Source organism: Cibotium barometz, chromosome 58 (assembly GCF_041138505.1).
Source record: "Cibotium barometz isolate CiBa-2024 chromosome 58, ASM4113850v1, whole genome shotgun sequence".
NCBI classification, from domain to species: Eukaryota; Viridiplantae; Streptophyta; class Polypodiopsida; order Cyatheales; family Cibotiaceae; genus Cibotium; species Cibotium barometz.
In genome coordinates this window covers 6,683,773-6,694,017 of record NC_141103.1, presented here as the reverse complement: position 1 = coordinate 6,694,017, position 10,245 = coordinate 6,683,773, and the positions used below count along the sequence as shown (strand labels likewise).

Genomic DNA, 10,245 nt, shown 5'->3' with positions numbered 1-10,245 from the left:
ACACCCAAAAAAACACATTTTGTGGGTTTTCGATTTTATGACAAATTTTGATTTCTCATTCGTCATGCTTCACAGACAAAGAGAGAGAGAGAGAGAGAGAGAGAGAGTGCTTTTTATCTGTGGGAAACCCCCCCCCCCCCCCCCCAAAAAAAAGCTACATTTTTAAGCTGTAATTCTCTCTCCTTCTCTCTGCTGACAAATATTGATTTTCATAGTCCTGCATTTGCTTTTTGCTGCAGAGGCTGCTTTTATCTGTGTCCTAATTTATGAAGGTTTTTGGGAGGAGGCACCACATCCACTACGTTGTCTCATTATCTCTCTCCTCTCTCTAGAGACTAGCACTCCTCGATCAACCCAAAACTGTTGACGTACACTAGAATCTCTCTCTCTCTCTCTCTCTCTCTCTCTCTCTCTCTCTAGACTCCCTGAGTGGCTACGCTAGCCCTCTTTGTTTTAATGACCTCCCAATGCTTTTCTCTCTGTCTCTCTCTCTTTCTTGCATTCTCATTGCTTTCTTAGCTGCCCAGAAAAGCAGATCTTTTTACTCGAAAAAGGCCCTTCTCAGAGCATCGTAGTGTTTATCTAATGCACGCCTTAACATTTGCAATTTGCCCAAAAAAGCTCCCATGAAGCCAAAACATTGTTAGCCTTGGAGAGTAGGCCATCCTCTCAGTGTAACATTTTCCCACAATCTCTCCCCTTGCTGTAAGATTTGTAGTCAGTCACCCAACTCTCTTTACTCATCTTTTTTTTTTCCCTCTGTTGTTACCTCAAATAATCAGAACCTTCTCATCGGCTTTCCCTTCAATTCAGTCTCTAATTGTACACACTTTTGAAAGGTTTAGCTGCCCAATTCTTGCTTCAAATGAGTGCATTTTGAAATAAATTGCTGCCACCCAATGTTTTCCTTTCAATTGTCCCTATCTTATTCTGCCTCAGATTAGGTCATTTTCATCGGATTGCCAACCACAATAGCACTTCTATATACAGCCCATCTCATATTGATTTAGATTAATCCCCTAATAGTTTTACTTGATGCAGCAAGCAGCACCATGCATTGAGGAATTATTGCAGGATTTCCATGTTCTACCTCAGTAATTTTAATCTCACAAAATAGCTACAAGAAATCTACAGCTACAGAGAGAGCCTGGGAAAACTAGCCAGATGTATGTATCGTTATCTTCATACAGTTTTAAGGAGATTTGGTGGCTTTTGGCATACTGATGTTTAGCTCTCCATGTGTTTTCAACCACAGAATGCGATACCTGGCATGGAAAGCAAAAAATCAAGCTCTGCAAACTGCAAAAGGTCATGCGCCATGCACAGTACAAGATTTCACTGGCCGTTCATGTTCTGGTTTTTCCACATCATATCAATATGCAGATCACCTACCTATGCTTTATCACCAGAAGGTACTCAATTTTCGTTTTGCAAGGATAAAACCCACATACAAATTACATGTATATGTATTGTGTGTATATTTATGCACATAATAATTAATATACTTACATAATTTCTATTGAGGGATGACTTTTTATCATTATGCGTGAAATAATCTATGCATCTAGTCTAACTGTATCCATTCCTAGATGTAAACAGTACCAAGGAGGTGATGTATCTGTATGTACATATGTGCAGGTGAAGCTTTACTTGTTTTCAAAGCTGGCTTGCAAGACTCCCTTGGGGTTCTCAGCAATTGGAGGCTGTCAGACGAAGATCCATGCCATTGGAGGGGTGTTACATGCAGTCGGAAGAAGCGTGTAATCAGCTTGTAAGACCATGTGAAAAATCATACCTGATTTGAAAATCAAACTTGAACAAAAGAAGAAAAGATGACAGACTTTTATACTGATGTTTTGGTTTTGGCCCCAGGAATCTACCATATAGCCGACTGTGGGGACCAATATCACCAGTTGTAGGCAAACTCACACAGTTGCGACGATTGTAAGCACCCACTCCATTTGCATTCAATTTTCACTTTATCTTGATTTTTTTTCAATGTGTTAGCCACCATAGTTGAAGGCGAGACAATGCCCTTACTATAATTTTTTTGCACTAATAGCATCTAAACATGTGTTCCTCTCTGAGAAATAATCTACATTTCAATTCCTTAGTGATCAAATCATAATCAACATCAAGTAGTGTGTATGTCTTAGAAGGCCTAGGCCTTGAAAATCAAGATCTCAAACAGTACATTAAGTAGGTACTTATGTCTTGGAGGACCCTAAAGTTAACATCAAGTAAGTGCTTAGGTCTTAGAAGACCATATGATTATCAGGAAGAAGTAGGCACTTATGCCAGTACTTATGTCTTAGAAGACCTTATAATTACCAAGGAAGTAGGCACTTATGCCTTAGAAGACCTTACAATCAACATGAAGTAAGTACTTATGTCTTAGAAGGCCTTGGAAATCAAGGTCTCAAAAAGCACAACTCAAGTCATTTGGTGGCCAAAGCCACATTGATCATTAGCACTAAGTGGGCATTTACTTTATTGCCTCTTGGCCTTGGAAACCATGGTCCTTACATGATATTCTTTGCAATATATATACAGGAGTTTACATGATAACAGTCTGTATGGAGCCCTCCCAAATGAGTTAAGCAACTGCAGCAAGCTCAGGGCACTGTAAGTATTTCACTTTTCTAAGGGTAACTTCATAAAGGCCTCCCATCCTACTTTCACCACAAAAAGGTACCAAAATCTATGACAGTAATTGCGTCGGACCCACCTGAAAACAGGGTGGCCTCCAAGAATTGCCCAATCTTGAGGTCGGTCTGAACTGGGAGGTTACTAGTGCAGCCACCTTTGGCACAAAAAAGTAGAGGGTGGCCCTCAAGAGCCACTCGATCTTTAGGCGGTTGTGGAGATGGTGGTTGTTGGTGAAACCACCCTCATGTTCTCTCAGTAATTTTCTACCCTTATTCATTATGGGACAAGCAAACTATGGCCATGATGAATAAGGGTAAAAATTACTGAAAGAGTATAAGGGTGGTTTCACAAACAGCAATTGTGTCCATACCCACCTAAAGCAAGGGTGCGGCCCTCGTGTCTGGACACGGTGGTTGTTTGTGGAACCACCTTTTATTCTCTAGCAATTTTCTGCCCTTATTCATCATGGCCACAGTTCATTGGTGCCTTTTTTTTAATGGTATAATGGCCTTGGTTCATTTGTGCCTATTTTTTGATGGTATAATTTGGCAGATACTTGCAAGCAAACTTTTTGAGTGGTCTTATTCCTGGGGAACTTGGATACCTTTCTAATATAGTGATATTGTAAGCTCCCACTTAAACAATGTATGGTTGTTTAGAAATACATAATCAATTGAGTTGATGATTTTCTGTTCACACTCTTTGGATTTTCTATGCAGGGACATCTCAGGAAATGCCTTGAGTGGGATGATCCCACCGTCTCTAGGTGGTCTGAAGAGATTGAAATACTTGTATGGTGCTGGCACCCTCATTTTCTAGGAACCACGGTTTTGTTTTGGCACTTCCACACCCCCATGAATAATTGCCTGTTTCTGGCTCCCCGATTTAATGTGGAGTGGTTTCCTACTGGACATGAGAGGATTCTAAAAAGAGAGAGAGGGAGGGAGGTGGGTGATTCTTAAGGCACACATGCCTAGCGACCGTCCTTATGAGAGAGAGGAAGAGGGAGAGAGAGAAAGATGAGATCGGTCTTTTGACATCATAGCTAAGCCAGGGGGAGGGAGAGAGGTGGGTGTTTCCTAGAAAACCTTGCATAACATAGTTTTCTGAGAGAGAGAGAGAGAGAGAGAGAGAGAGAGATGAGATGAGATGTCATAGTGGAGCCAGGGAGAGGGAGTGGTGGGTGTTTCCTAAGGCACACATGCCTAGCAACCTTATAGGATTTGGGGGGGGGGGGGATGTGTGTGTGTGTGTGTGTGTGAGAGAGAGAGAGAGAGAGAGAGGGAGAGAGAGAAGGGGGGGAGGGCAGAGGGATGGAGATGAGAGATGAGATCAGTCTTTTGACGCCGAGCCAGAGGGAGGTAGAGAGATGGGGGTGTCTCCTAAGGCACACAAGCCTAGCAACTTTTGCAGAACATGCTTTTTTGTTGAGAAGGGGAGACAGAGACAGAGACAGAGAGAGAAAGAGAAAGAGAGAGAGAGAGAGAGAGAGATGAGATCAGTTTTTTGACATCATAGCCAAGCCAGTGGACCGCTTGGGATCCATACGATGATGAGTCTTTTGACGTCGCAGCCAAGCCACCAGAGACCACATGTGATTCATATGACGATGAATCTTATGATGACATTGCCAAACCACCTGACCACATGTGATCCATATGACATAGGAAGACTTTCTTGGCACCTCACTGTCGGGCACATACTAGACCACATGGGATCCACATGACGATGAGTCTTTTGATGCTATAGCCAAGCCACCTGATGACATGTGATCCATATGACGGCACAGAAGAGCTTGAAATGGGACCTGAGCCTGGGATCTTTCAATTAGCAGCCCGATGCACAACTACTGTGTGTGTGTGTGTGTGTGTGTGTGAGAGAGAGAGAGAGAGAGAGAGAGAGAGAGAGAGAGAGAGAGAGGCTTGTCTTAGTCCTCTATATGTTTGTTGACAAACTTAAGGCCCTAACTAAATTCATTTCCTGTATTGTGATTGAGTTTTCTTTTTTACCATCAGAGTTTGTAATGCCTGTGACAGGCTTGCTTTGATTAGTCTTTTGTGAAGCAGGTTGTGTTCCAACTTTTACACTTACGCAGTCAATGATTATTTTTCGTCATCATGTGTAGAAACATTTCAATGAATTTTCTTGTTGGGAAGATACCACAGACTGGAGTGCTTACGTCCTTCTCAAGTGCATCGTAAGTGTCAAGAGCTGTTACAAAATGCTTGAGTATTTCTATATTTTTTTCATGAGACGTAGAGAGAGAGAGAGAGAGAGAGAGAGAGAGAGAGAGTGTCTCCTCCTTTTGTCTCTCCTCTTAATCAATGAAATGACATTTTATTTAGTATGATGGTACCTTTTTTATTTCCATGCTCTGGAAGCACTATGTATGTTAAGTGCTTTGTAGTAGCAGTCTGTATGTGTGTATAGTGCTAATGCCCTTTGGCACATAGCTTGTGAAAATGATTATCATTTAGACCAGTGCAAGTGCCCTATTTTCGTTCCATAGAGCTGTATTACAATGTTGCACTGCAAATAGAATGTTTGGAAGCCTCGAGTCAGTCATCTATACAATCCATTAAAGCATCCAGCAGTCTGAGGAAAAAGTTACAGACCTTATACATGACACTGCCACTACCATTATATTTGATGCATTGTCTTGTCTTCTGAACATTCTACTTTCTAGAAGAAAAGCAATATAGTTGTGATTGTGTTTCGTTGTCCTCTTATGGAGAGGACGAGGAGTAGTAGTAGTTTTAATGTCATAGTGAAGCCAGAGTACCATATATGATCCATATGACAGTGGGGATGGGACTTGAACCCTGGATTGAGAGAGAGAGAGCTTATTGCTCTTCTTCTTGCAGCTTCATAGGTAACTTGGACTTGTGTGGCAATCAAATAAATACAGTTTGCAAGAGTGAGTTGTCAGGTCCTTCTATTGTCGACAAGGATCCCAATGTCTCCACTTCCACGATAAGTGCAGGTTTACTCCTTATTCATGTTATGAAGCAGTGGGAAACTTATCTTTTTGCCTTCATAAATCTTCCCAACAACACATAGACTCATGTTTTTGGGAACTTCAAACTGATGCAGTGACTCCTAGATCGCCTGCTAGCTACATCAACAGCCTTCTTATTGGTGCAATGAGCACTATGGGAGTCTCATTTGCCTTGGTGCTTATGTGCTTCTGGGGCTATTTCTTGTATTATAAAAGAGGCCATGGTAGAGAAGAGATCATAAAACCAGTGGTGTCAACAGGTACCAACCACCACTCAACATCAATCCTTTCAAAGCATGTGGTTCTTCTTGCCTTTGCATGTGTTTATACTCCCTTTTTTGCCAACTCACATCCACATTGTGTGCAGAGTCCAAGATAAAGATAAACATTTTCCATGGGGACCTTCCATACTCATCTCGGGACATCATGAAGAAAATTGAGATGCTTGATGAGACTAATATAATTGGTTCTGGAGGTTTTGGCACAGTTTATAAGCTGGTTATGGACAGCCACAATGTCTTTGCAGTAAAAAAGATAGAGAAGCATGGGAAACATTGTGAACGCATTTTTGAAAGGGAATTGGAGATCCTAGGAATACTTAGGCATCGAAATCTCGTAAACTTACGTGGATATTGTAATGCTAACTCTATGAACTTGCTTATTTATGACTTTTTACCAAATGGCAACTTGGAGAGCTTACTTCATGGTAAGTTAGCACAAGTTAGCACAAGTTAGCACATAAAGATTTTTCATAATTCTGCATGCTTATTTCCTGCAGTTTGTTTACCCTTACTCATACAGATGGACATGTTGACATCCAACCATATGGATGGACATGTTGACCTCCCACTGCATGGATGGGCATATTGATGTGCTACCATATGGATGGACATGTTGACCTCCCACCGCGCATGGATGGGCATATTGATGTCCCACCATATGGATGGGCATGTTACATCCCACCTTCATGTCTAAGCTTCCTTGTGAGGTGCCCTATTTCTAAGCCTCTTGCTTCAAGTGTTGTTTCTCAAATCCAAGATAAAGCTTGGGACTTTGCAAGGATAAAGTTGGCCTTGGTGTGCGCCGTTGTGCTTAAAGCAACAGCATGTAGAGAGTGATGTTGGCCTTGATCCACATTCTTGAATTTTTAGCATGCTTTCAGTGTGCACTATTGTGCTGAAAACAATAGCATGTAGAGAAAGTGTACCATAAGAAACCCATGTTTTTCATGATGTTTGATGTCGAGGTGGTGTGTGGGTGTGTTTCTTGAACAGCCCGAAAACCCGAGGTGCCTCCACTAACTTGGGCGGACCGAGTGAAAATAGCAACGGGAGCAGCCAGAGGGTTGTCATATTTGCACAATGATTGCTGCCCAAGGATAGTGCACAGGGATATCAAATCAAGCAACATTCTTCTTGATGAGAACCTTGAGCCACACCTTGCTGACTTTGGGCTTGCGAAGCTTTTGGAAGAGACTGAAGCTCCTGTCACAACAGTCCTTGCTGGCACTTTTGGATACTTGGCTCCAGGTCTCCTTCTAATTCTTTTGATTGGCTTCCACATTTTGTTCACCGGTACACAACACATTCTATTGCTTTCTCTTTAATTCTACCAAGAGTCGTTTACACAATGGAGTTTTTCAGAGTACATGCAAAGTGGGATAGCAACCGAAAAGACGGATGTATACAGCTATGGAGTGCTCTTGCTCGAGTTGATAAGTGGGAAACGACCCACAGAAAGCTCATTTGTGGAGATGGGCATGAATCTTGCTGGCTGGGTAAGACTTTCTAATTTTTGTGTCTGACAGATTTAAATGACAGTACTGTAAGAGTATTAAGCTGCTTACATTGTCACTGTCCTGGCCATGGGCGGCCATGGATCACCTATGCATGCAACCACCGTGTTCATTGCAGGTCATCGTGATTCCTATCCATGGGCGGCCATGGATCGCCTGCCTATGCAAGCAAGCAACCTCCCAATTGTAGTTCATCATCCAAGCCATGCACTGTGCAAGCAACCACCCTCCCAATCGTGTGTCATCATCTGAGCCATGTGCAACCATGAATCACCTACCTATGCAAGCAACCATGGCAGATGATTCCTATCCATGGGTGGCCATGGATCGCCTGCCTATGCAAGCAAGCAACCTCCCCATTGTAGTTCATCATCCAAGCCATGCGCTGTGCAAGCAACCACCCTCCCCATCGTGTGTCATCATCCGAGCCATGTGCAACCATGGATCACCTGCCTATGCAAGCAACCACCCTCCCTATTGTGGGTCATCATCCGAGCCATGCGCAGCCATGGATCACGCCTGTCTATGCAAGCAACCACCCTGCCCATTGTAGGTCATCATCCTGTCCATGGCCATGAATCCTCTATGCAAACCACAACCTATCCATTCTAGGTCATATTCATCTGGCTATGGTTTGCCATGGATCCTTGATGCAAGCAACCACCCTTCCCATTGTAGGTCATCATCCTGGCCATGGCCATGAATCCTCTATGCAAACCACAACCTATCCATTCTAGGTCATCTTCCTTTGGCGCTATGGGTTGCCATGGATCCTTGATGCAAGCAACCACCCTCCTCGTCATAGGTCATTACCTGGCCATAAATCCTGTATGCAACCACCCTGTTGATGGGGTGGCTGAGTGTGTAACCAACCTGTTGTTGGGGTGGCTGAATGCATAAGCAACTAACTTATTGAAGCGACCACCACCATCCCCATTGTAGGACATCATCTCTGCCATGATTCCCTATGCAAGCCAGCACCGTGCCATTATATGTCACCTTTGTGGGCAGCCATGGATCCCAGATGCAAGCCACACCAATAGTTTCAAGAAAGGTTTTTGTCACTACTAATGATTTTTTCAAGCTGCAAGATGATTCTAATGGAAATGTTCACAACAGGTGGACATGCTGATTAAGCAGAACCAACACACCGACATCCTCGATCCCACTTGTGAGGAGGTGACAAAAGAGAGCTTGGAAGCCATGCTTTCTCTTGCAACCTCGTGTGTCTCGGCGATTCCTGAGAGAAGACCCTGCATGAACAAGGTTGTACAGATGCTTGAAGCCGATACAATGTCTCCTTGCCCAAGTGATTTTTACGACTCCAACTCAGATTAGAACCAGCTGATGCTGCATAACCCACAACCATTCTTTTTCCACTCTCCCATTGCGCCTGCATGTGGGGCTGGCATGACCATGGGGGGCAGACAGACACCATAATGGCCAAGGAATGCAACAACATCCACTACCATGGGGAACAGACAAACACCATAATGGCCAAGCAATGCAACAACATCCACTACCAAAACTTACATTTGTCAAAATTGAAATAAATGTGGAGCATCTACCTCTCTCTCTCTTTTCCTCACTAGAAAACCAATGCTGATGAAGCAGACGTTCATTATCTACAGTACCCCATTTTTGTATCGAGATTTCTGTAGCCCGCGAGAAGTAACAAACCCGACCTGCCAATCAGCTGGATCCAGGTTCGGACCCGGGCTGTGTATAAGGTTTTGCCATCCATGAAAAACATTTAATTGAACTTGTGCCTGGTGCCCTTAATTATATGTCATTCACTGTGGCCCCTTCTCTTATATACAAATTTAAGGGTTAATCTAGGGTTAGGTCAATTCGTTTTACCCTATCTAGGTCTTGGAAAGGCTTCCACCTAAAGGTTTTACAACTTAGCATGATGTTTGCCTCTATGTAGTTGGGCTACCATGTATCCTGAAGATTGTTTGGGAGGTTAAAAGATATACTTTATGGGATATGCTTTGCAAATTACTGAATTGTAGTAAATTAGACTTGGAGTATGCCTGAGATACAAGTATTTTTGGTGGAAGTATTGTAAGAGAACTTTGTGCTGTAAATATCTTCAGTTTTTATATTATAAATATTTTTCTTAACAAAATCTTAATCTAGGTCTATAATAATACTCATAATTTTTAGGATAACCTAAGGTCACAAGCCTTCCTTTTTCAAAGGGCTACTTAGTTATTTTTAACCTTTGGGTTCTTTGTTTTTGGGTCGTGTAGAGATTTAATTTAATCCCAAAAGTTAATAGCTTCTTGAGCCTCAAAAGTTGCCTTGATGATCTTGGCGATGCATGTGTCTTCAAAAGCAAGAGTAGAAGACATTTCTTAATGTCAATCTAGGGATAGATAAGACTAGTACTATTTCTAAGAAAAGGATGCTAGTGTTAATGGTTAGCTAACTAGAAACTAGAGGAAATTAGAACTTATCATAATTGGAAATCTTAAAGGCATGTGAACATTTGAAATTAAAAGCAAAAAACTAATGGCATGTAAGAGTTAGTTTTGAATACACTTGTTCAATTGGAAGGGACTACTACTAGTTGTCGTTGTTGCTTGTCCTCTTCATTGTGTCCCAAAGAGAAACATGTCTTCTATCATATATATAAGATAAGCTTATATTATATTATATATAAGAGAAGGGACCATATCTTCTTTGATATATTATATATATGATAAGCTTCTCACTTGTCTATACTATACACTCACTTCTCACTTGTCCTTTCATACTATCATATATATAATATATCGAAGAAGATCTCTGTCTCTCT

General features: G+C 42.1%; 1 protein-coding gene across 3 annotated transcripts; it reads left to right on the top strand.

The window, feature by feature from the left end:
• Positions 1-361: 361 nt before the first annotated feature.
• Positions 362-9,229, top strand: LOC147605838 (LRR receptor-like serine/threonine-protein kinase FEI 2). 3 transcript variants are annotated; one of them, XM_086792498.1, is made up of 15 exons: positions 419-705; positions 1,027-1,166; positions 1,256-1,412; positions 1,639-1,771; positions 1,873-1,944; positions 2,554-2,625; positions 3,202-3,273; positions 3,369-3,440; positions 4,775-4,846; positions 5,514-5,632; positions 5,743-5,907; positions 6,015-6,353; positions 6,922-7,176; positions 7,291-7,424; positions 8,562-9,229. In XM_086792498.1, the coding sequence occupies exons 3-15, from the start codon at positions 1,271-1,273 to the stop codon at positions 8,778-8,780; spliced, it is 1,866 nt and encodes a 621-aa protein (XP_086648624.1). In that variant the 5' UTR covers positions 419-705; positions 1,027-1,166; positions 1,256-1,270; the 3' UTR covers positions 8,781-9,229. The 3 variants fall into 3 exon arrangements, with proteins under 3 accessions (XP_086648626.1, XP_086648624.1, XP_086648625.1); XM_086792499.1 differs by having other exon boundaries at positions 687-705; positions 1,042-1,166; XM_086792500.1 differs by having other exon boundaries at positions 362-1,166.
• The last annotated feature ends 1,016 nt before the right edge of the window (positions 9,230-10,245 follow it).

Bases quoted from the DNA above. Each gene is read 5' to 3' on its own strand.
- LOC147605838 (XM_086792500.1), top strand. From the start codon at position 1,271: ATGGAAAGCAAAAAATCAAGCTCTGCAAACTGCAAAAGGTCATGCGCC. The intron at 3,274-3,368 runs GTAAGCTCCCAC...TTTTCTATGCAG, and splicing joins CTTTCTAATATAGTGATATT to GGACATCTCAGGAAATGCCT. The intron at 3,441-4,774 runs GTATGGTGCTGG...CATCATGTGTAG, and splicing joins CTGAAGAGATTGAAATACTT to AAACATTTCAATGAATTTTC.